General features: G+C 33.1%; 1 protein-coding gene across 1 annotated transcript in view; it reads left to right on the top strand.

Moving 5' to 3' along the window:
• LRP1B (LDL receptor related protein 1B) overlaps positions 1–26,476 on the top strand; it is a gene marked incomplete at its 5' end in the record, with an annotated part of 1,521,642 nt that overhangs the window by 1,420,758 nt on the left and 74,408 nt on the right. The window contains 4 exons of the mRNA XM_061199746.1: positions 6,892–7,008; positions 8,721–8,894; positions 10,517–10,642; positions 17,120–17,284. Coding sequence (XP_061055729.1) covers positions 6,892–7,008; positions 8,721–8,894; positions 10,517–10,642; positions 17,120–17,284 — 582 coding nt within the window. The remainder of the gene's footprint in view (positions 1–6,891; positions 7,009–8,720; positions 8,895–10,516; positions 10,643–17,119; positions 17,285–26,476) is intronic.

The raw sequence follows: 26,476 nt of genomic DNA, 5'->3' as shown, positions 1-26,476 counted from the left end.
ATTTACCTTATGTATTGAGGTGCTTTTATGTTGGGTACATATATATTTATAATTGTTATATCTTCTTCTTGGATTGATCCCTTGGTCATTATGTAGTGTCCTTTCTTGTCTCTTGTAAAATTCTTTATTTTAAAGTCTATTTTATCTGCTATGAGTATTGCTACTCCAGCTCTCTTTTGATTTCCATTTGCATGGAGTATCTTTTTCCTTTCCCTGATTTTCAGTCTTTATGTGTCCCTAGGTCTGAAGTGGGTCTCTTGTGGACAGCATATATATGGCTCTTGTTTTTTGTATCCATTCAGTGAGCCTGTGTCTTTTGGTTGGAGCATTTAATCCATTCATATTTAAGATGATTACCGATATGTATGTTCCCATTACCATTTTCTTAAGTGTTTTGGGTTTGTTTTGTAGGTCCTTTCTTCTCTTGTGTTTCGAACTTGGAGAAGTTCTTTTAGCATTTGTTGTAGAGCTGGTTTGGTGGTGCTGAATTCTCTTAGCTTTTGCTTGTCTGTAAAGCTTTTGGTTTCTTCATCAAATCTGAATGAGATCCTTGCTGGGTAGAGTAATCTTGGTTGTAGGTTTTTCCCTTTCATCACTTGAAATATATCGTGCCACTCCCTTCTGGCTTGTAGAGTATCTGCTGAGAAATCAGCTGTTAACCTTATGGGATTTCCCTTGTATGTTATTTGTCGTTTTTCCCTTGTTGCTTTTAATAATTTTCCTTTGTCTTTAATTTTTGTCAATTTGATTACTATGTGTCTCGGGATGTTCCTCCTTGGGTTTATCCTGCCTGGGACTCTGTGTGCTCCCTGTACTTGGGTGGCTATTTCCTTTCCCATGTTAGGGAAGTTTTCGACTATAATCTCTCGAAATATTTTCTTGGGTTCTTTCTCTCTCTCTTCTCCTGGGACTTCTATTATGCGAATGTTGGTGTGTTTAATGTTGTCCCAAAGGTCTCTTAGTCTGTCTTCATTTCTTTTCATTCTCTTTTCTTTATTCTGTTCTGCATCAGTGAATTCCACCATTCTGTCATCCAGGTCACTTATCTGTTCTTCTGCCTCAGTTATTCTGCTATTGATTCCTTCTAGTGGATTTTTCATTTCAGTTATTGTATTGTTCATCTGTTTGTTTGGTCTTTAATTCTTCTAGGTCTTTGTTAAACATTTCTTGCATCTTCTTGATCTTTGCCTCCATTCTTTTTCCAAGGTCTTGGATCATCTTTACTCTCATTATTCTGAATTCTTTTTCTGGAAGGTTGCCTATCTCCACTTCATTTAGTTGTTTTTCTGGAGTTTTATCTTGTTCCTTCATCTGGTACATAGTCCTCTGCCTTTTCATTTTGTCTATCTTTCTGTGAATGTGGTTTTTGTTCCACGGGCTTCAGGATTGTAGTTCTTCTTGCTTCTGCTGTCTGCCCTCTGGTGGATGAGGCTATCTAAGAGGCTTGTGCAAGCTTCCTGATGGGAGGGACTGGTGGTGGGTAGAGCTGGGTATTGATCTGGTGGGCAGATCTCAGTAAAACTTTAATCTGCTTGTCTGCTGATGGGTGGGGCTGAGTCCCCTCCCTGTTTCTTTTTGGCCTGAGGCGACCCAGCACTGGAGCCTACAGGCTCTTTGGTGGGGCTAATGGCGGACTCCGGGAGGGCTCACACCAAGGAGTATTTCCCAGAACTTCTGCTGCCAGTGTCCTTGTTCCCGTGGTGAGCCACAGCCGCCCCCCGCCTCTGCAGGAGACCCTCCAACACTAGCAGGTAGGTCTGGTTCAGTCTCCTTTTGGTTCACTACTCCTTCCCGCTGGGTCCTGATGCTCACATTACTTTGTGTGTTCCCTCTAAGAATGGAGTCTCTGTTTCCCCCAGTCCTGTCGAAGTCCTGTAATCAAATCCTGCTAGCCCTCAAAGTCTGATTCTCTGGGAATTCCTCCTCCCATTGCCGGACCCCCAGGTTGGGAAGACTGATGTGGGGCTCAGAACCTTCACTCAGTGGGTGGACTTATGTGGTTTAAGTGTTCTCCAGTTTGTAAGTCACCCACCCAGCAGTTATGGGATTTGATTTTATTGTGATTGCTCCCCACCTACCATTTCATTGCGGCTTCTCCTATGTCTTTGGATGTGGGGTATCTTTTTTGGTGAGTTCCAGTGTCTTCCTGTCGATGATTGTTCAGCAGTTAGTTGTCCCATCAGTGTAGTTCTACTCCCAGTCCTGTAGTGCTGAGTGGCTCACAGGTGCAATACTAGTTTTAAGGGGACCAATTATTATTTTTATCCACATTTAAAAATGTCATTTAGTATATTTTGTTAATTTGATTAATTTTCTTATTGTATATCAATTAGAATTCTGTAAGATTTAAAAAAATCCACACACCACATGTAAAAATTTATTGCTTTACTTCATGCCTACCTGCTTAATAAATGAATTTCTTAATATTGGAAATGCTAGTCTTGTATTATTAGGCAGGATTTTATTCCATCAAGCAGAAACATCTCTCAATGTTGTCTTTATCTTTAATAACCCTTAAGTATGGCATGCCAAATGTTATTGATATACAAATGAGTCAAAAACAAATCTCAGAAGATTTTTAGGAAATAATAGATAATTTAGATTTTATAAATAGCATATTACTAGAAAGTAACAATGAAAAGCTGGCAGTTAGTCATTCTGCATCTGTATGCATATACACATGTTATATGTGGGAGGACATGTGCACTTATGCAAATATATTCTATAAGATATCCTTACATGGAAGTACATCATTGCTTATGTCTTCCTAGAAACATCTTAGACTTATTCGTACCTATATTCTCTCTTTTATTGGTGGATGTTTATAAATATTTGACCTGATTCCAAAGTTATTATATGAAATCAGTAACTATAATAATGCCTCTGTTTCCCTCCATGTGTAACATCTTGTTCTTTACATTTGGGGTTTATAGGAAATTCTGTCTTTCCTTGATGCATCCATGAATGACTGTGTGCACTAGGATGCAGCACATTTGGTTATACTCTGTACTTCAATAGAGGAAAGGTGATATCGGCATTATGAACAGCAATAGGAATAGATAGAAAATTGTCTCTGTCCCTTTATGTAACCTCTGTGCATTCTAGAGTTGGAATTGTACTGATCGGATAGTTAGCCCACCACCCAGACAGCCCTATATTTGCTCACCACCAGCACTGCCATTGCCTCCTTTCCAAACTCATGAGAATACCTCAGTTCTCTGGGCTTTGAAAGCACTTGTTATCTCCATACTTGGTACTCCATAATCTACTGCTTTAATGATACAGTAGATCATTGACTCCTTAATGTATAATCTATATGCCCAGCAAGACCATAACAGGTTAAACCAAAACCATAATGGATATTCTTGTTATATCCCCTGTAGAATGTTATAGTGCCTGTAATTAGTATGTGCTTAAGACTAATTATATGTTGAATGAATGAAGAGATGAATGCCTGCAATTTTTAACACTCTAACCCATGGTATGGTATTAAGATCTCTTTTAACAAATGGCACACTTCGTTTTGTTAGGCCCTATATTAAATACAAGAAGCATAATCTATATTCTTATTCAGTCAATTGTGTGGTGGTTGAGTAGGACGCTCCATGAGAGCAGGAACATGATCTGTTTTATTCTTTGCTACATACTAGTACCTGGCAGTGTATGGTGCAAGAGAGTTGCCTTACAAATATGTATTGAGTTAATGAATTCTGTGCCAGGTAAGGATACTTTCCAGTTTTCCCTGCAGTAGAAGGGCATGTAGAATTACATGAGTCTGATTTAAATACCATATTATTTGATATCCAGAAGCTTATTTATGTTACCTTTCCCTCTTCTCAAATCGTGGCAGTTTCTGAGAGAATAAACAAGTACACACTGGCCCTGGACCAGTCGTAATTATTTGATTCACTCAGTAAATTCTTTGTCATTGACCAACAAAAGATCTCTAATTAAATGAAATAGATAAAAACTTAAGGACTATTTTGCAATTCCTTGATTAAAGTTAAAGTTATTTTACTAACACTCAAACTTAAGGACTATTTTGCAATTCCTTGATTAAAGTTAAAGTTATTTTACTAACACTCATAAGTAGGTATGTGTGTGTGCATGTATGGTGTGTGTGTGTGTATCTATATATATATTGCATATATATACATGTATGTGTAAAAACAACTTTAATGTAGTTTGGAATCTAAGACCCTATGTAGGCAGCCTATCTCAAAAAATACTTTTAACAATTTTTTAAAAATAAATTTGACATAGTGGTAAGTATTTTTAGTTTTTTGGACCCCTCTTATACCTCTTAAATCAAGAATAGGGTAGTGCACACCTGTTGGGTATTACTACCTTACAAATCTTGACTTTCCTTTAACACAAAATGTATAAAATCTTTTTCTCTGTTTCTGAAAACATAGTGATTTTAATTTATTTCTCTCTCCAAGTTTTCTCTCTTAAATATCACATTGGTACTGTGGTCATTTCTCATAAGATTTTTTTACCATTTTCTTTCTTCTTTTTAGATCATAGTGGAAATAGGGGAACTAGTGGGAGGATCTTGGAAAATTTCAGAGTTCAACAAAAGTTAGATTCAAAAATCTCTAAAATGTAACAGTAGTCTTGATATCATGGGAGATGTTAAGAAAATGAATACACGATTAGGGTCATTATCATGTGCTCCTAAAACTTATTGAGACTTTATCTCTCATAACACTTCCAAACTGTGATTCCATTATGCTTGATTAGAACAAGTATGACATTTTATTTTAAATTTTCTGTACTTACACTGACTTGGTTCCAAATATTCACCATTCCCAGTTCAGATAAGAATAACTTTCCTGGGAATTGATTTTTTCCCCCACTTTATTATTGCTTCTTTGTTAAAGACAAAAAATAGGTGTGATTTTTTTAAAGATATAGAAATGAACTTGTTCTTTCATATAAACTTGACTCATCGCTATAACAAAAAAGTAAGTTGATTCCTTTTTTAACTTTTTAATTTAAAAGACTATCTGTTTTATTAAAGGGCTTAAGGAAAAATCAAAATCATTGATTTGTGGATGTGGGGGAATATAAATCCCACTCATCTAAAAGCTTTGTTATATAATTTTTATCTAGATGTAATTCCATCCAAAATAGTACGGTATGGGACTGGGGATGATAAAGATGTGTTTGTCTTAAGCCTAGACTAACAATGCAATGTATGACACGTTTGAGAAATTTTTACTGCTGCTGAATCTGAGGAAACAATATTGGTAATTAAATTAGATTACACACCCATTGTTTTCTTCTTTTCTATGATTAACAAATTTAATATTCAAATGTAGAGACCCATTATGTTGGGAACAGCTTTTTTAAAAAAAAGCTCCTCCCTTGCACCATACACTGCCAGGTACTAGTATGTAGTATTGTATTACACTGGTGGGAAAGAAAGAAAAGCGTTTTCAATCTTTCTGAGATAACCTTTTTGAAATAGAGTGGTGGCAGCAGGAAGCTGGATCGTTTTATGGTTCATGTTACCCATAATTATACATGAAGAAACAAAAACCTAATTCCCAGCATAACTCCAAATAACAAATTAATCATTGAGCAGAAACTAGTAAAACATGGGCCACTTGTTTTAATTGTTAACTCATTTCTCAGAGGCTGATTGGGCATAGAACATCTTTATATTCTACTTGAGGAGAAATATTTATATTTAGTTTGATTACATTTGGGATAGATCTACATACTGAACTGAAGAATTATTCCCCAATGATTTTCACCATGATATGCTTTCATTTTGATTGTTAATCTTGGCCCATCTACACAGGAATACAATTAGTGTAAACTCGAAAATACTTTTCATTCAGTTGCCTTGCCATTGAGAGGTACCTCGGTTTTTTTATTGAATGAGCTGATTCAGAAAGCTCTTTAACATTCAGATGCCAAAGGTATTTTGATTGCATTGTACTATCAAAGTATGTCATATCTAAAGACTAACTATGTTGTAAAAATTGAATATCTATAGCAGTGAGGATTTGTTATATAATTCATATGTCATAGATCTTACTCTTCTATACTGAATGAAGTTTACTTAAGGTATTATATGTGTTGATATTTGTGCAAGAAGACACTGGCTAGACTCCAATCACATGAAATACAAAATAAAAACTTGAATAAATAGCAAAACATGATTTTTTACTACATATTATGTTAGTCCATTGGTATTCACTAACAGATACTGATGATATAAAGAAAGACAAACAGTCTCAGAGCAAATTAATGATTAGACTAAAAAAATAGAGTGAAAAATTTAAGTATCAATACAACTAGAACCTTAATTAAGGAATTTACTATTTATTCTTCCCTACTATAAACATCAATCTTTAGTCAATTTATACTTCAGCCTGCACACAGGTGTTTCATAACACTGTAGACTAACTCCAAATGGGTGAAAATATCTTATGATTAGGCCCATGAACCTTTTATATTCTGAGAAATGCACCTTCATGAAAAGATTCAAAATATAACTAATTACACTGAATTATTTTAAATAATGGTTGGGTAAGTGATTTAAATGATGAAAGTATCATGGGAAATTCTTTTAGAAAATAACCATAATTAAGAAAGAAGTATAGAAAGGAAAGATATTTAGGGTAGCTTTCCCTATGTGAAGTGAGATTTTTTTGCCACAGTTTATTAAATAAATTCTATGTAATCTATACACATGTATTTCAGATAGGGATTAAGCTATTTCAGTTTTTCTGATTTTTGCACTACTGTGATATAGACTGGGTAATTTCTAAGATGTTTGAAGAAAAATGTCAATTAAGACATTAAAAGAGCAGAAACATAATTTTAAATAATCTCAAATGTATTGCTGTTATTTGTCTGTGTGTATTGATTTTGCAGGTCTGGCCGTGGATCATTTCAGTGAACGGATATACTGGGCTGACCTTGAGCTCTCTGTTATTGGCAGCGTTCTATATGACGGCTCTGATTCAGTAATCTCTGTCAGCAGCAAACAAGGTTTGTGAAGTGCTCTTGTTTTTGCTTTTAATTATCACTGAAAGTATTAAATAATGATACATAAATATAAGTATGAAAGCTTTACATTCTGTATTTCCTCAAATTCTTTCTCTTTTCAACTTACAGCTCTTACTATTCATTACAATTTTCATTCTTACTAGAATAACAAAGAGGCCAGGCCAGAAGAACTTCTTGACTCTAGAACAAACGTGGTCCATTGCTACCCGGATTCAAAAAATATTCATTCTGTTTGTTGCTTCCGTGGATGTTCTATTCTGAGCAGAACACTTTAAGTAGTCGAGATTAGTGCCTGTGAACGCTAATTTTTATTTCAAATTGCAGTGATGAGTAGGAAATGAGTTACTGTACATAGTAAAACATCGTAATAAAAATTATTATTTTAGGTAGTTGATAGGGATATTCTCATCCATGTGAAAAGCAATATGTAAAAATGACAACTTACCTCTCACACAAGTGACTGCAGAATCTACATGTGCTCTTCTTTTGTGGCACCCTTTTTGTATCTCCATCTCTGTGTCTACCTCCTATTTTTTACTCTCATTTTTGACTCCTTTCTGTGCCTCACGCTTTTTTTGCCTGGCAATCTCAGTTCTTTCTGATGAAACTAATTGATTTCCCTTCTGTTCTTCTTTCCCTTTCCTACCAAAACTGCTTACCTATTTAACACCAATTGTTCACAATATATACTTGAGGTTTTTATATTTACATATTTTATTTACTGAATATTGCTTTGCTTCCTTTTTTTTTTTTAAACAAAAGCAGAGAATTTTCAAGAAAAATAATTGCATTGAACTTTCACTGTGTCTTTACTGGAAGTGTGTGTTTTTTGTATGATAACCCTAGATGGAAGAAAATTCCGTATTCATGTAATTGATTGCATAAATTTACCTGTTTTAGCTTAAGTGTACATTTTACTATTTCAAGGAACATTGAAGGAAAATATATGTTAAAAGGCATTTTATGTTTTACAACCTTTAGATAATAAGTGAAATATAAATGTTGTTATTTTACTTGTTTAAATTTCAGTACCAAAAGTTATATTTTTATAAATTCTCTCAAATAATAGCCATTTTGTAAAATATGAAAAATTATTATTATTATTATTATTACTATTCTTCTCAGCCATACTATTCATATGTATGATTACCATTTGCCAGTTTGTTTTCTTAACCCCATTTCTAAAACAGATAATAGTAATGCCAAATTTTGGAGGAGGATTTTACTGTTTAAAATCAGTTCATGATTGATTGATAAAATTGTCATTCAGGTAGTCTAATTTGACCATTAATTTTATACAGAACACAAAATGATAATTTTGTAAATTCCTGGTTTTGAGCAATGGATAACATTGGCCTGTAGGCTTTTTGTTGTTGTTGTTTGCAAACTGTACAGCAGAAAATATTACTGTGTATAATAAGTCCCCTAGCCAATGGTTTGTGATGGTGATGATGATTAAAGTGATGATGGAAGTGTTTTTTATGTTCTGAGTGACAAGTTTAATATCTCACATATTTCTACTGCTAATAAATTAATCCTAACAACATTACAGCTAATATTAAAAACATTCTAATTCTGAAAGGTTTTTTATGAACAGGAATAAGATTTTCTATATGATCTTGGATAAACTTAGTTTTCTTAAGTCTGAGTATTTATATTGCAACCCTTACAGCTCCATTTTTTAAAAATTCTAGGCTTGTTACATCCACACAGGATTGATGTCTTCGAAGATTATATATATGGAGCAGGACCTAAAAATGGTGTATTTCGAGTACAAAAATTTGGCCATGGTTCAGTAGAGTACCTAGCTTTAGATGTTGATAAAACAAAAGGTGTTTTGATTTCTCATCGCTATAAACAACTAGACTGTAAGTATAATATTTTATACTATTGTCTACATTGGCAAAGTTTCTTTCTTATGACTCTCAAAATAAAGTATTTTTAAATTCTTAACTCTATTCATGGCTTAACCCCAATAAGTTAAGTCACTTTAATTTTGATATCACCAAACTTTTCAAATTACCAAAGACAAGAAATTAATAATGCAGTAGTTGCTATTTTTGCTAAAACAGGTATGAAAATTTCAGGATTTGTTTGTATTTTCTTGGAATTAGAATTAACTTTGTTATAAAAATTTGTCTCTTATTTTGTTTTTTTCTAAATTCTTAATAAAACCTTGTGGGTCTATAGATAAACCACGCAAGTAAGGAAATTTGTCATTAGCCTTTTTCACTCACTGATAACCAAGTAAAAATCATAGCTTTAACATTTCATCTTTAAAGGTATCTGAGGAGAACTGTTCCCAAGGGTTGTATTTTCTCTCATGGTTTATGATTTTTATTGTTACTTTCTCTCCTAGAAAAAAATAGATAAATAATTGACATAGTTATTTTGAAAGATCTGTTTCAAACACAGCCATAAAAAATATCGAAGAACAAAGGAATAAAATGTGACTGAAATTCTAATGATCTGTGTTTATGTATGAGTTCACCCTTCAAAAAACTGTTTCAGATTTACTTATAATTACTCTTTATGACAAATAAAAAGGGATTTAACCTCATTTGGTATGATGGTCTGGAAAGGTAACAATTGATATTTACCAAATCAGTTTTGGAAACAGATTAAAACAACATATATCCCCCTAAAACCTTCCTGAAATTCTATTCAGTGTTTTGCTGCTCTTTGCTAATGATCTGACACATATGGTTCCAAGGTTATTATGAGGACATTCCCTCTCATCCTCTAGTTCTGTTTGATTCATATTCATAGTCAAATATTTCCACCTTCATAAAAAATAAATAAATAAAAGTCTGCCCTAAGTATAATAGGTGTTTGGTTAGTGGTTCTTGCAGAATGAAAGCCACTTTCATAGTCACCATTTCACTACCTAGATACCATTTCTGTTTCAGTCTAATGACAGATCCTGCATGGAAAGCCACGCAGCAGCTGTGGCTGCAGAGGATACCGATTGGATAGAAATATAGACTAAAATAAATGTGGTACGCATGTATCCATGCACACAAACTCCTATCTGATGGAAAGGACACCATATTAAACATGTTTTTTAGGGAAAAAAGTCATGTTTTGTTTGTGTTCTGACAGATAACTACATATGGATTTTAAGCCTTTGTAAATACCGGGGGGGTGGGGGGGGGTGGAGGGCGCTGTTTCTGTCTGTTAAACCAGTTTTGAAACTACCTAAATCTGCCAAAGGAAAAGTGGCAAAGTATGTGCTTGAATAGTTTATTCTCCCTCATGGGAAATGTAAAGTAGGGTAAAGTTTCTATTAATGATAAATGTTGGGTAGTAATTTCTTTTCATCTATAAAGGAGAATTGGAATATTGAAATAAGATACTCCCAGTAAAAATTTGATGTTATTTCTTTTCAACATTGCTAATTCATCATTTCACCTTATTGAATTTTATGTTTTTGAAACCTATTGTATTTATAGTTATGTGCTTCTTTTTTCTTTTGTTTTGTTTTGATCAGTACCCAATCCGTGCTTGGATCTAGCATGTGAATTCCTCTGTTTGCTGAATCCTTCTGGGGCCACCTGTGTGTGCCCAGAAGGAAAATATTTGATTAATGGCACCTGCAATGATGACAGCCTGTTAGGTAGGTAAACTTCATTATTCTGTAAATAATGAATTACTGTGTACAGTAAATGTTCACAACTACTGAAATTGAGCAGTATTAGCTACTCAGTCATCACTGATATCATTTCCATGATTTCACTGGTTCTTGAATGCCTGTGTAAACTATTCTTTTCTCTGATGATGACTTCCCGTCAGTTCTTTCTACATTTGTTCACAAAGCTGCATTGAGCACTTACTATGCACTGAAGACTAGATTAAGAACTTTGATGTCACACTCAGAATCAAGAGACCTGTTTATATAGCTCCTGTATCAGTAAAGATAATGATATTTCTGAGGGTGCCATTCTGCTATTAGTTTAAACCCAACTCCCAAATCCATTTATTCATTTAGCAACTTTATATATGTTTTGGGTGCCAACACTAATTTAGAAACTGATGATTAATTTAGAAAATAAATCTTAGTTTCCTCTGTGTAAAATTTGATTAACAGTAAATACTACTACTACTACTAATAATAATAAATATTTTGAGGGCTTGTGAGCAAAGCATAACACTAATTTAGAAACAAAGGACTAAGTTAGAAACAAAACTGAAAATATTTCTTCATTCAAGAAGTTTATATTTTAGAAGCTAGAGGTTGGAACAAACATTTAAAAACTTGAAACATTATTTCAGATGCAAGTATGTATTAAATAGCAAAACAGAAAAAATCAAATGAAAAAAATCAAAACTGAAAATAATGTGATGGGAAAGGGAAAGAGATGTCTTTTGGATATCCAGGCAGACTTTCAATAAGTTTCCTCATATTCAAGACATTAGCCATAATGGGAAAAAATGCTAAGAGAAAAGAAAATCAACACATTAATTTTATGTCACAGACAAAAATGCAGTGCTCCAAAAATCACTTGAGGGTCACAGCAAACATTTTTCCAATGAGATACACACTTAGGATCTCTTCATAGCAGGGCTTCCTACCGGTTGTATTTCTCTGTTTGAATGAACTCCTCATGTAAACACAGTGTCTTTGCCCTCAGTCAGCATCTCTACCCCCATATCATTGTCTCATTGTTCTCTGCTGGGGGTTATGCCAGCTGAAGGCTTTTGCCTTTCCAAAGGCACTCAGTGTCTAAAACTGTCACAGCTCTTTCATTTAATATGTATTTTTAAGCATTTGATATGCAAAGCTGAAGAGGTTGAAAAGATGAAATGATGAATGACACAAACACCCATAAATACTTATGTGAATGGTGATATAAGCCGCGAAAGAGACAGACTTTATACTATTATGAGGAATTAGATGATTATCCAGTTAGAGAATTGATTAGAATTTCCTATAGAATATGACATTAGAACAAGATCTGCAAAGATAGATTATATTTAGATTAAGTAGGAATGAAGGAGGAGGACACTGAGACAGAGGAAACTGTCTGAAAAGTCACGAAAGCATGGACTGTAAAGAAAATAATGAGTCATTTATTCCAGTTAGTGTGTAGGATGTGCAAAGTGCTGTTGTGGGTGGCAGTTGGAACATTCTTAACGGAGAGCTAACTATGAATCATGATTGGTATTTTGGATGGGTAGTTTAGTGCCAGTCATTGAAAAGGGATGCTGTCACTGGTACTAGGATGCACCCTTCCTCTACCAATTCTCCCAACTAGAGTTGCCATGATCTCAATTGTGATGGTAGAATAAGAGAATTAAATGAACACCTTCAAACATTATCAGGTACATTTTTCACTCACTGCTCTGACACAGTCACAAATTCTATACTTAACATCTCAGAAACAGTTTCTTAAAAACGTCAACAACTCCTTCCTTGTGGAAGATGTGCCTCATTTTCACTCACTCCACATATACCCATAAGCAGTGCTCTCACAGATGCCTCCTATGTGCCATGTCTATTTACACTATTGTTTGGGTGGGAGAGACCCCTGGGGGAGAGATGAGTATTCTGCACAAGAGTACACAGCTTATGCTACCAGTGTGACTTTTACACTGGTTCAGATATTATAATTGTTTTTTTTTTTCTTATGGTCAAGTTGCAGACAGCTTTTCTTGTTTTTCTTTTATGAGTAAATAAGACTGTCTCTTCTACATAACCTCCCTTTTTCCTCTCTGCTTAATGCAAATAATTGATTCAATAATACAAAATCAACAAATATACAGGAAGAACGTGGTCTGGAGTACAGCTGAGGTGGTGCTTTGGATTAAGCCAAGATCTATCACTTAACTAATGTGTTTGGCCCTGTACTGCCTCAGTCTCAGTTCCTTCTGTGTAAAATTGGATTAACAATAAATACTACTACTACTGCTAGTAATAATAATAAATACCTTGAAGGCTTATGAGCAAGGCATATTTTAAGTATGTTTTATATATATATATATATAATTTCATTTAATCCTCACAAAACTCCAATGATATTACACTGTCATTGCCCCTATTTTTACAGATAAAAAATTAAAGTATGGAGAGGCTCAATTGACTGTCTAACAATACTTAATAATGGTGGTACTCTAAGGTGGACCTAGGCATTCCACACTCTTAGTCATCATATAATACACTCCAGTGTCTCCAAGTCATCCAAAGTACCCATGTCCAGAGTCACTGGAAATACTAGAAATAACATACAGAAAGTGCCTAGCGCAATGCCTTGCAAAAAGTAGACACACAGCACTCTAAAATAGATCTGTCATGAAGTAAGCAAGAAAATGAAGCTATTACCGAATTGTGTAGTTTTATGTTTTAAATGAGGAAGCATTTTGTCTAAATATACAACGATCTAAAACTTTTTTAGAAATTTTAGTTTTACTGTTTCAATCCTGCTTGAAAGGCAGGGTTACAGAAACCTCCTCAGTGTTTATTTTATAATTTAAAAGGAAATCTTATATTTTAAATAATCTGAGTGTTAAAAAGTATTCACACTGGCCTCTGTATATGAGCCTTGGTAATGGATGGCTTGGACTACTTCGGTTAGGAATATAAATAAGTGGATTTTAGAATTATTGATTGGTGAAGATAAAAGCCAATTAATTTTTTCCTGACATTAACATTTGATATAGCCAACTTTTTCAGCTCTTTATAATTACTTGCCTTTCTCTAGCTGCTATTGTTAAATGATGAGCACACTGAGTATCTTTAATCTTCATGTAAGAAATTTGAAATTCAAATGTTACGCATTCTTGGAGAACTATTCACCTGCTCTTCCCTATAGTTGATTATAATTGCTGGAGCTTGGCTTCTGGGGGTGATTTAGTTATTGACAAAAGCAGCTTCCTTTTTCATTATAGAACTATTACAGTTAGGTTTTGAAAGAATGTAACACTAGTTCCATTTCATCAGGCAGTGTTATATTTTTAAAATTTCTGGTGCCTAATGAGGCACATTATAGAAATGCACCTGTCCTAACATGTAGAGATTTTGAATACCTATGTATTTTCACACAGAACATCTACAGGTGAAAATGAGCCCTCCCGTAACAATCCTAGCTGTGATCATAATACCTTAAATATTTATCTTCCTTGTCCACGTTCACAACTCCAGTTAGGATATTTCATGCTGAATGAGTTAGAAATGTTTTGGTAAATTTTAAACTGAGCAAGCATGTTTCACTCGAGATCTTTCTTGAGAATGTGACCTCTATATTCAACTCTTTGCTAGAGATTCCCACTTGCATTTATATAGGTATCTCCAATTTAATATGTTCAAAGATAAAACAACAAACACTTCAGGTCCTATTGCCCTCGTGTTAGAAACTGAAGAATTATCCTTGGTTTTTCCTTTCCCCTGATGTGATTTTTATCTTCTAGTTACCTTTAGAATATGTCTGCATTATCTATCCCACATTACTCTATTTTAGGCCATCATCTTATCTAGCCTGGACAATTTAAACAGAGTCCTAATAGTCCCTCTGCTTTCAGTTTAACCCCTACCAGTACAGTCATTCTTGGACTTTTTAGACTTTTCAAAGACCTAACGTTGCTATGGGGGCAAAGTCCAACATCCAAGGATCTCCTATGACATTCTGCTTATCTCTTTAAATTCACTTCTGTCTTTCAGTTCCTGCCTTCACACTCTGTAATCCAGGTCCAGTCACAGTAACTTTCATTCAGTTTCAACAATACTCACCTTCTAGTATTCATAGATGCCACTCCATGTGAGCTGTATTCTCAGTGCGCCTTATGGGCACTCAATACATAATGCTGAATAAGAATGTTACTGGGTAATTTACCTAGTAAGTTCCTCAATTTCCTGTTGAAATTTAACAATACACCTTGTAGACCCAGATCGCAGGTCTTCATCCTCGTACTATTCTAGTATGGCTAGAACTCAAGTTCTCATTTGTGTGTATGTGTATGGTATATACTTATATACTTAAAAATTTACAAAGTTTTATAATTTTAACTTATACTTTCCAGTTTCTTATTTAATTTAATATTCACAACAAACCTATGAGTTAAGTTGTGCATTTGTCCTTGAGGCTATCTTAAAGTAGAAATAACTAAGGCTCAGATAGGTTAATTTGTATGCTTGGTAAGGGGCAGAACTAGGACTTAAAAACAGGTCTCACTACATCAACTGTCATTTTCTTTATACTCTGTGTGTATAGTGCCTCATGAGAGAGTCCTTCATATTACAAATGCAGACTTTAGTAATGCCAACCTGAAGCCTCCCTACATGACTAAGTATCGGAAACTGCTTTGCAATGCCGAAAATCTCGAAATTTGTCTGACACTGCTGATAGATAGTCTCTGTTTATGACAGTGGTTATGATACTTGAATTATTGTGTCATTTGAAGTCACTGAGGCTCTTTAAGATGTTTTTGTGATTATTGCAGTGATAATTATTCAAGCTTCTGTTATGTCTGTGCCAATGCATCTTGAGTGAAGAATATAGGCTGTTTTGATTTTATCTTATTTCATATAAAATAAGCATGACTTTAGAAAAAGGTATTTTTTGAATAGAATGCTTCTTAAAATATTGTCAGTTGTCTTTGTTCCACTGGACATTATGTGCTGCTCTATGTAGAGCAGTATTTCTAATGGAGCAAGGCCATGTCTACACATGCAGAAAAATAAAGTGGAAAATGATTCCAAACCAATCCTTATCATAAATCAGACTCGTCATATTTTTGGAAATGATTTTGTGACCCCAAGGAATGACCATCCTTTCTTTCTCTCAGCCAAAATGTATTATATAGGCAGATTGTGCCTAATTATTTTATATATGGAAATAAATGTTTCTGACACTGTTTTATCACCATCTTGTATCAAATCTAAGTAATTTTTAGTTTTGTGTGTTAATATATAGTTGATAAGGATGTACATCAAAGAGTATCTTTTCATTTAAATGTTTTCTTATACTAAAAATTATATGTATATATGTTTTTGTATATGCACACTATACTATATATATGCACTATACATACTATATATATACTCCCTACATACGAATGAGTTCCATAAAGAGAGCATGTTCGTAAGTCCAATTTGTTTGTAAGTAAAACAAAGTTAGCCTAGGTACCCAACTAACACAATCAACTATATAGTAGTGTACTGAAATAGGTTTATAATAATTTTCACACAAATAATACATAAAAAACAAACACAAAAAATAGAGAAAACATTTTTAATCTTACAGTACAGTACCTTGAAAAGTATAGTAGTACAGTATAACAGCTGGCATACAGGAGCTGGCATCGAGTGAACAGGCAAGAAGAGTTACTGACTGGAGTAGGGAGAAGAGGTGAGAGATGGTAGAGCTGAAGGATCTTCAGCAATAGGAGACGGAGGGCAAGCTGCAATTTCACTCATGCCTGACGTTCAGTACCAGCTACATCACTGCTGCTTTTACGCTTGCTTCCGGACATCCTGGGCTTGAAATAAAGATACTGTACTACTGTACTCTATACAATACTGTACAGTAAAGTACACAAAAGCACAACCACTTGTAGAGGATACAGGCACGTGACAAAGTACACCAGACACGTGAACTAACTTACATGATTGGACATGCAAACACACGTTGGCATCTTTGAAAGTTTGCAACTTGAAGGTTTGTATGTAGGGGACTGTATATATATTTATCTTACATATTTCGGTTTGGTTTAATATCAAACACTTCTAAAGACTAGGCCATGTTTGCCCATATCATGAAAAAACCCATATTGGTTGGAAAATATTTTATTTTTAGAAAGTTTCAGTTGGTTTTATTGTTTAATGTTTTAACAAATGTAAGAAATGGTAAACAATGCCTTAAGCCTAAAAAAGAATAAAAGTTAATTCAATATTTGTGTTCACCATTCAACAATGGTTGAAATCTATTTCTCTATTTTCAGATAGTATTTTGTTTCTTCTACTTTTATATTAGGGGTATTTATTTTTGGAATTTTATGGAAAAAAGTAAATCTTAGTATTTAATTTTTCTTTATTTGAATTTTTCTTATTCTACCACCTACTGAATGGCATGCTAATTTGTACATTTCTTCTTATAACCAGATGATTCATGCAAACTGACTTGTGAAAATGGAGGAAGATGCATTTTAAATGAGAAAGGTGATTTGAGGTGTCACTGTTGGCCTAGTTATTCCGGAGAGAGATGTGAAATCAACCACTGTAGCAACTACTGTCAAAATGGAGGAACTTGCGTGCCATCAGCTCTAGGTAAATAATTGAGTGGCATTGTATATTCAAATCATTTGTAATTTTCCTTATATGTGAAAAATCTACAGAAAATACTTAATGCTATGAATATAATTCCTGGTGTCTTAATAACAAATACATTAACAAAAATTAAATCTAATAATTAATTCAACATAATCAGTGGCATTTTTTCTAAATTGAGTATATCAATCGAAGTCCAAGTCACAAAAATTAACAATAATAATGATCATTATCTTGTGTTAAGTGCGTACCATTGACAGGGCTCAGTTCTCATAGATATTCTGACTCTGGCTTAAAATGATGAGGCAAAATCAGTTTTACAACCCTTATCTATTTGACTCCAGAATCTGTTTGTTTTTTTTTAAATTGAAGTTTGCCTAATGCTAAAACTCATGTTATTAAAAATTAGATTTATTTTAAATATATACATACTATATCAGTACATCTTAGAGCATCATAATTTCCATCTAAAATCATAACTACTCTGTTGGCATTGCAGTGTAGTATCTTCAAAACATATTGCTTTGAAAACATCAGTTTACTACATATTAGGATATACTTGAGATTCTTATTAATTTATGCTATATCTATGCTCGCCAAAAGTGTTTTCTACAGCACATAAGTGAATACTAAAACATATTTTCCTACTGACTTCTATTAAATTTAAAATATGTTCCCACTGGAAAAAAAATTAACCATAATACATAATAAAAATATAATTTGCAAATTCCAGTATTAGTGCAAAGAAGATTATGCAACTATTAGAGTGAAATCTATGTACATTTAATTCTCCTACGATAACTGCAGATTTAGGTAGTCAGATGGAAAAGCAATCCATGTGATCTTCACATCCCATGTATGGTTAATTTCTTTCTTACTGGGATTTCTCACTGCTTCAATTGCTTAAGCTATTCCTTGAAGTATCTAGCATAATGCTAACTGAAAGAGCCACATGAAGAAGCATTTTCAATGGAGTTCAGGAGAAGCAAGCTGTTTTCTGATTTGCATTCTAAGAGTAAAAGCAATACTATTTCTTTGATAGTTTGATAGTTTTATACTTATAAATATTTTTGACTTATGATTAATTGATAATTAAGATAATTGTAACTACTCAATAGAATTCTGAAAAAATATTCAGCAGGTTGATTGAACTAAAAAAGGCACTAGGAGTCTTACTACATATATTCATTCTGCCTGAGCGGGAGCTAGTCCATAAAGTATATTCTATTGCTATGGGAAAAACTGTAGTACTGAGACCTTCATTGAAAATGCAAATGAGAATCCATTGAATGTACGGTAAAAGGGTGTGACCTGTAATTATATTTTAGCAACACACATACCACTTAGCTTTAGGGAAGAAGCTTCTCTTATGCAAATGAGTTGTTTAGGGTTTTATTATTTAATTGTTAACTTAATTTTCTCATTAAGATAAAAAAAATCTTTGGGTTGTGACCAGATGATTTTCTTATATTTATCTTTGGAAATATTTAAGCCAGCTACATAAAGAGTTTGGCATTCCAAACTATGGCTACCTATTCAACCTGCAATCAATGCACAGGGACAAATCTCTGTGAAACATTGAATTTGCTATCCTTTTAATGGATCCTGAAATATATATAAATACAGCACAACTTTCGATGTTTCATTCAAATCATTTGTCCAGACCTTGCTGCATTCTTAAAATCCATAATATATCAAGTTTATCTACGCACCCAGAGTATTAGATCTTGATTTACATAAATAATATGTTCAGAAAAAATTATATTTCAAATTAGTAATATAAATGAGTTCTCATATGAATTCAACTTGAGATATAGCCATGTAGTTTATTGTCTTATAGCATCTAATAATTAATAATAATATAATAGCTAATTAAGTCATTTACAAAGCATTTTTTACTTTTAAAAATGTGGTTTTATAAAACATTGTTTGGTATTATAGACTGTAGAACCTCATTATCTCCACACAAATGTTAATTTGTGAAACAAATCCCAGTGGGCAACTCATAGATTTATTCATTGTCGGTTTACTTACAGTTAAGCCTTTGGCAAACTCCTATGTGGACACTATATAACTAGGGTTTGGGGCAGCCTTAATTAAACTTTATAAGTTTGTGACAGTTGTATAGAACTATAATAATTGAACAAAGGAAATGTCACCAGTTAATTAAAGGCACACATCTGAGAGGCATAATTAGAATTTTACATGTAGGAATGAATTTTTCCTCATTCCTTAAGGTTTTTTGTAATAAAGAAAACTAAAAACTAGATATATGAGCTGTATCCATATAAGAAGGTACTACAAAATGAAATAGCTTGACATTGATTATATCAACAAGGGATCCATGTAGTTAATTTCTGTGACCTGCTCATAGGAGGATACATTTAAGATAAAGTTTGCATTGGCAAAGCAATGGAAAATAGAATAAAACATTGAATTATTCAATCATTTTATATAGAAAATAGAGTATAATTTATGGAATTATTTTTTCATCACAGATATAATGGATATTTATGTAATTATATGTACAATTAATCTTCACTTTTATGAATATTTATTCTCTAAGATATGTTCATGCTGTGTGGTATTTTCCATACTCTTATAGGTCTGTTATTTAGACTTTTAATGTTTCTATCAGAATGAATCAGGGTTTTCTACACAATTGATTTAGAGGAATGGAGCAAGAAATTTTGTAAATTTGGGAAAATATTCTCAAATACTCCTACTCAAAGTTTGGAATTATGCATAAAGGAAGGCAATTCTAATTTGGGAAGTTTAAATATATGTAAAACTGGCTAGGTGAAGAGATGATGGTACAATTTTTTATAGTAGGCAATTCATTTGTATTGAATTATTTAAATGAATTCAACAAGAAGACAGCAGAAGCTCTCTTTGTGGTGCCCTCTGTCACCACATCTGTGTATTTTGGCAGTGAAAGATTTTATTCCCAGAAATGAAGCCAGAGGAAAGAGGGCTCCCTTGAGGAAAGAAAAAAATCAAAATCTTCTCACTGCAATGGAAAGGGCCCTTATAATAGCCAAGTAGATGGAGATAATTTTCTATCTCATTTATTCAAGATCTTTCTGTCCAGACAACTGCCCCAAATATGTTGGTAGCATATGTGACTGCCATCAATTATGATCAAATATGACAGCCCTAAAAATGTTTGCTCAAAGGCAAGTTAAGCTAGGAAATTTGGGGCACCTTTGAAACAGCATGAAACAGATGATGAAACATATATACTGATGTCTCTTAAGTCACATATGTATCTGGGCTGTAAAGTACACAGTCACCTAATTAATATCTTGATAAAGGGTGAACATACATTTAAACAGTCCCTCTTTGTTTTTCTTTCACTTTATATTTAAATGAGGGCTGTTTTTAATTTAAATTAAGCTTGATGTCTTAGCTCCCTTAACATAGATATTGATTATATTTAGAAAGTGGTAAAAGCTGGATATTTGGTCCTATTTGCTTTTTAAGAATCCAAGAGAATAAGTTGAAAATATAAAATTGAAAACATAAAATAGTACATATAGTTTAACAAATAAGCAACATAGGAATATGTAGCTATGACAAATCAATGGAAAAAACACACAAAAAACATAAAGAGCAAGTGGCAGAACATGCACATATATGAACACAAACATATATAAAAGCAGAGAAAAGAGCGAAAAGAGGGAGGAGGAGCCCAGTCAGACATAGGTGAAACCAGCATTCTTAAATCAGTACCAGAAGAAAATGTTCATGGTACAAGCCTTGCAGCAAGCAATTTTGAATTACTCAGCAAGAGTTGCAGGGCAGAAATAGACACACATGTAGAGAACAAACGTATGGACCCCAAAGTGGGGAAAGCGGCGGCGGGGTGGTGGTGGTGGGATGAATTGGGAGATTGAGATTGACATGTATACACTAATATGTATGAAATGTATAACTAATAAGAACCTGCTGTATAAAAAAATAAATAAAATTCAAAAATTTAAAAAAAAAAAAAAGAACAAAAAAGTTTCAATGTCCTTTAACTAAATAATGTCACTTTTAGAAATACATTCCAAAGGTTACATAATAATAAAAAGTAAAATATTTAGAAGTGAAAATGTTCAATGTAGTATTGTTCATAATATAAAATTGGAGATAAAAACCTAAATTCAAGTAGTTAATATATAAAATATAGCATATCTAAAAGATGAATGTTATACAATAAACAAAACTATAATTGTAAACTATATAGTAATAGAGAAAAATATTCACATTTTACTTTAAAGTTAAAAAGCACAAGAAAAAACCTGCTTGTATACTATGAGCCCAATATGGAAAAATTGCATATGTAATAGGTCCTTAATTATACTTCTGTATTTTCTAAATGTTCCACCATGCTTTATTGTTAGAATCAGAAATTAAAATAACACTACTTATTATCATTGTCAGGATCATGATAATTAATATATATTGGACTGCTTACTAAGTGCCAGGCACTGTTCTTGGTCCTTGAATCTTCATAACAAACCTATGAGAGAGTGAAAGTAAGATTCTCTCTAATCGTGCTGCTGGCTTCATGAGTCATAGTTACTGGTTCGTTTGGACCATATGGTGAGAGCAGTACTGAACTATTTAGTCTTATAGCTCTCTAGGCTAATGTCAGAAGGCTTGAGTTGGCTTACTTGTATTCACAGAAAAGACAAAAATGTTTCAGTCTCATTTCCACAATGCTGGCTAAAAATGAACGTTCCATAAGTATAAATAGATTGTGACCTATAATTTGAAACATGTCAGAATATATTAAGTAGTACCTGGGGGGGAGCTGGATAAAGCCCACGGTTCTTTCTTTTCTTTGTCAGGCTTTGCTGAATAGTTCTCTATAATCTTTGCAATACTTAAGACTACCCAACAGCTATAGTCAACTTGCTAAAATTATGTATAAACGGGCACTCACTTTCAGTCCAGGAAAACATTATATTAAGTGGAAAAGTAGAATGTCAAATCTCTTTATCAAAAAGACTAGCAATTTTTTAAAGCATTCAAAACTTTTATTACTTGAATCTAAGTCAGAAGTGAAGGCAGATTTCACAAAGGAGAGTAGTCTTGGGGGTTAGAGGTCAGGAGACAGGCTTTCTGATTGCAATCCAGTAAGTAACTGAATGATGCTATGATGGTTTGTCTCTTGGCTTATTATTTTATTCTGTAGGAAGGAACAAGAATGTAGCTTTTGTCCAAATAGTAAAGACGTTTTGACTAAAGATGTATGTAACTTTTAGATAGCATTTTCAGAGATGAACATTAAATGTAAATGTGTATAAATATGCCCTGCAGTTTAAATGTCAATTAAATGCTTTTATTACTTAGACTCAATGTGTGTGTCAGACTATTTGAACTAAACAATGACTGGATGCATAGAAAACTAGTTGGGTATAAAATGTTATAACCAGGCACAAAAATTTACAAGCACAAGACCAAGTTAAACAAGGTAAGCAGCATGGCTCACATAGAAAAATGAGTGTGAATTCAAATAAATTGCTTAAAAAGAGAACCAATCAATAATGTTCACTAGCAGATATCTACCACTCAGAAATAGTAAGTATAGTCATGGTCGCCTAAGAAATTCACACATAATTACTTTTACTAGCATTCTTTCATCACAATCAACCACATTTTTTTCTTAAATTTATTTTTTTAATTTTATTTTTTATTGAAGTATAGTTAATTTACAATGTTATGTTAGTTTCAGGTATACAACAAAGTGATTCAGTTATATATATATTATTTTTCAGATTCTTTTCCCTTAAAAGTTACTACAAAATACTGAGTAAACCGTACATCTTCAAGTGTTGTGTTTAGACAGAAAAAAGAGTTATAATTTATTTGTCCAATATTGAGCAGAGAGGTTATTTTGCCTACTAAAATCATACAATATCAATTAAATCAAACTGATGAGTAGCATTTTTATAATCAGCTTAAAAACTGTTTATTAAATAAATCTAGCTTTTAAAGACACACTTACAGTTTTAAATCAAGTTATTGAAAAATGCCAACAACATACACCTTAATAATATTCAAATGAAAATATATGCTTTTGAGAAACATATTGATTATTACTTGACTAAAAGCTACCCAGCAAATTTTACTCTAAAATTATTAGCAAGTATGCAGTAATTCAATAATTATAACATTTTGAAAATTTTACAAACATAATTATTGTCATATTATAGTGACTACTATAATTGAATTCTCAATTCAAATGCCAAGGATTCTAGTAACTTCCTTAATTATATTATTTTATTTAATTTGAAACACTCTTATGTGGCATTTTTTAGATGTAAGCTAGCTTGATTAAGTAAGAAAACTAACATCTGAGAACATAGATTATGTCAAAGTCACTTCTCTAAGACATTATCTATTATCACTGAAAATCATCAGTATTGTCTGCCCATGTCAGAGAAATTTCTGTGAGTATATAACTAAAGATAATATATAGTTAAAGATTCATTTATCTAGATGTAAATTGTAACCACGTCACATAAATTCAATGCTCATTTAACAGGGACTAGTGATAAATCTTTATGATATCCATATAATTACTTATATAATAGAAAAGATTTCATTGTTGTTATGTATATTAAAATATACTGTTTTGAACTGATATATATAGATTACCTATAGGCATGTTTTGTTCAAAAGAATGAAAATGGAAAAATGTGCATCAGGATTCCATATGGAGTTTCTTAACAAAGGCAAATGTACTCAGTGAAGTTTAAATAAGAACCAAAATTGAGGATTTGTTTAATAGCAATACTAAGAGTAATAATAATGCCAATGCTACTATTACTAATAAACCTACAATTATTGAGTACTTGCTATGTGACAGGCATTGTGACAAGTGTTTTACCAGCACATGGCAGGCATTGCTATCACCATTTTGCAGAATGAGATCCAGTGAGGATGTCTGTTTTCCAAAGCCACACAATTAATAAATATGTAACCAGGTTTCTTTCTCAGGTCTACCTGATTTTAAAAAAACCAAGTAATTTAACTTTGTACCAAATTTATTTAATTACTATTAAATATTCTTATGAAATATTTTAGAATCAACCATTTTCACTGAGACCGTGATTTTTGGTATATAAGGGCCATGCAAGAACAATGAAGTTTAGAGAACTCTATGAGATTCCAAGGCATTTCCATTTTTTCTTATGAGCATTATAATCTTTAGTTGTGCTAACGGATATTACTAATATTTATCATTGACTATAGATGGTTAGTGATTATAGTTATGTATTTACCATATTTGACATCAGCTATTACTGGTTACCTAGTTAAATTTCAAGAGTTTATTATTAATTTATGTTGTATGAAAATTTGCTGCAACAGTTTATATGAGATAAGTTTCCATTTATCTATAAACAGAAGTAATATATAAGTACATTAACCTCCATTTATTATATGCATACATCTAGCAAGGCACTTTGTTAACGTGTAGTGTAGAACTTAATACGGCACTGGGAGAGCCTTCAGTCTAGTGAAATCATGTGTGCTACTGAGGACAATGTTTATGAGAGGAATTTTCTCTCTTAGGGAGTCATGGGAGGAGTAGATGAACCTGTTGAACAGCCAGAGATATCCACACAGGGACGTAAAACAGGGAGTGAAAATGAAGGTCTGAAATTTAGGAAGGAGAATGAGCCCAGAGTCAAAAAATCAAGACCGAGACATTCATATAGAGAGATCATTACTGAAGCCATGAAATTGGATAATATCACCAGAAAGAGATAGAAAGAGAACATAAAGGCAATTATAAAAGAGCAGTCAGAGAAAAAGATAGGGAAATCAACAATGCTAGTGTCTTAGAAGCCAAGTGGAGGTAAAATTTTCAAGTGTAGATATTAATAAATGTAAAATTATGGAGAAAATTTGAGGAGGAGGATGATTGAGGAGAAATCAGTAGATTTAGGGATTAAGAGATTAGAGGTAAGCTTTGCAAGAGTACACAAATATACAGTAAAGACAACACCAACATTAACTTCTCCATTCCTAATCCTTTCTTACCAACAGGGCATCAGACTTGATTTGTAGGAGCAGTGCTTACATGTTGAGAGATCTGGCCTCTCTTCAGAGGGAACAAAGGGAAGCAACAGATTGACCCATTATTTTGTATATTAAAAAATAAAAACTACAAACCCAGTGAAGGATTGGAATGTGACTTTATGATCGAAGATTTTACTTTGTCATATATTGGTAGAATTGGAAGCAGTAAGTGTAGCTTTCTTTCAAAAAAAGCTCGAGAATGTACCAAAATTTGAAGTTATACAAGTAGATAGATGTGGCAAATATTAGGTTTGTTTTTGTTTGTGTTGTGTGTGTGTGTTCTTTCTTTTAATGTGTAGGATTAAGCATATTTAGAAGATAAAGAAGACAGAAGGACCCATTCTTCAAAGTTTAAAAATGTTGGAGTTTGAGATGAAGTTTGTGGGGAATACCTGTTCTATCCCAGCACTGCCACATAAACAAATTCAAATTTAATTGCATCTTAAATAAATAATGGAGATAAAGTGTGTAATTTAAGAAAATTTTCAGAATGGTTTTTCTAGAATGTTACAGTGCCTTTGTAGACAGGATCACAGAGTAAGTCATACCTGTAAGTGGTGAATGTCAGTAGGAATAACAATAATATTCAGAGCTAAAATGTAACTGATTGCTTTCTATGTGCCTGGCACAGTTAGAAATGTTTCTCATTTATTCTATGTGATTCTACACAACAACCCCATGAAGCAGGTACTATTATTATCCCCATTTTTACACATGAGGAAATAAACAGAGAGCTGATATTTGCCCATGGTCCCACACCAGTAATTGGCACAGATAGTCTATGAATCCAGGCAGTCTGACAACCTACACTGTTAAAGTGTTAGCTAAGAATGCTATAGGAACTAGACTGATTAGAGCCAGCAAACTCCTCCTTCCCCTTCTTCCTCAGGTCAATTGACGCTCTTTCTGATTGAGCTACCTTTACAGGCTGTCAACTCCCCAGCTCCCTGGATGCATCACTGCTATAAATCCATACCTTAGTCATTGTAACAGTGCTGTTTCCTTTTCAAATGTCAAAGTCAAATTCAGCTACCTAAAAAATCTTTATAAAATGAATCCAGTGCAACTGGTTAGGGTGCACCCAGAGAGATTCTTGAAAATATTAGCTGGAAC

This window comes from Eubalaena glacialis, chromosome 1 (genome assembly GCF_028564815.1).
Source record: "Eubalaena glacialis isolate mEubGla1 chromosome 1, mEubGla1.1.hap2.+ XY, whole genome shotgun sequence".
Taxonomy (NCBI): domain Eukaryota; kingdom Metazoa; phylum Chordata; class Mammalia; order Artiodactyla; family Balaenidae; genus Eubalaena; species Eubalaena glacialis.
This window is presented reverse-complemented; position numbering and strand designations above follow the sequence as displayed.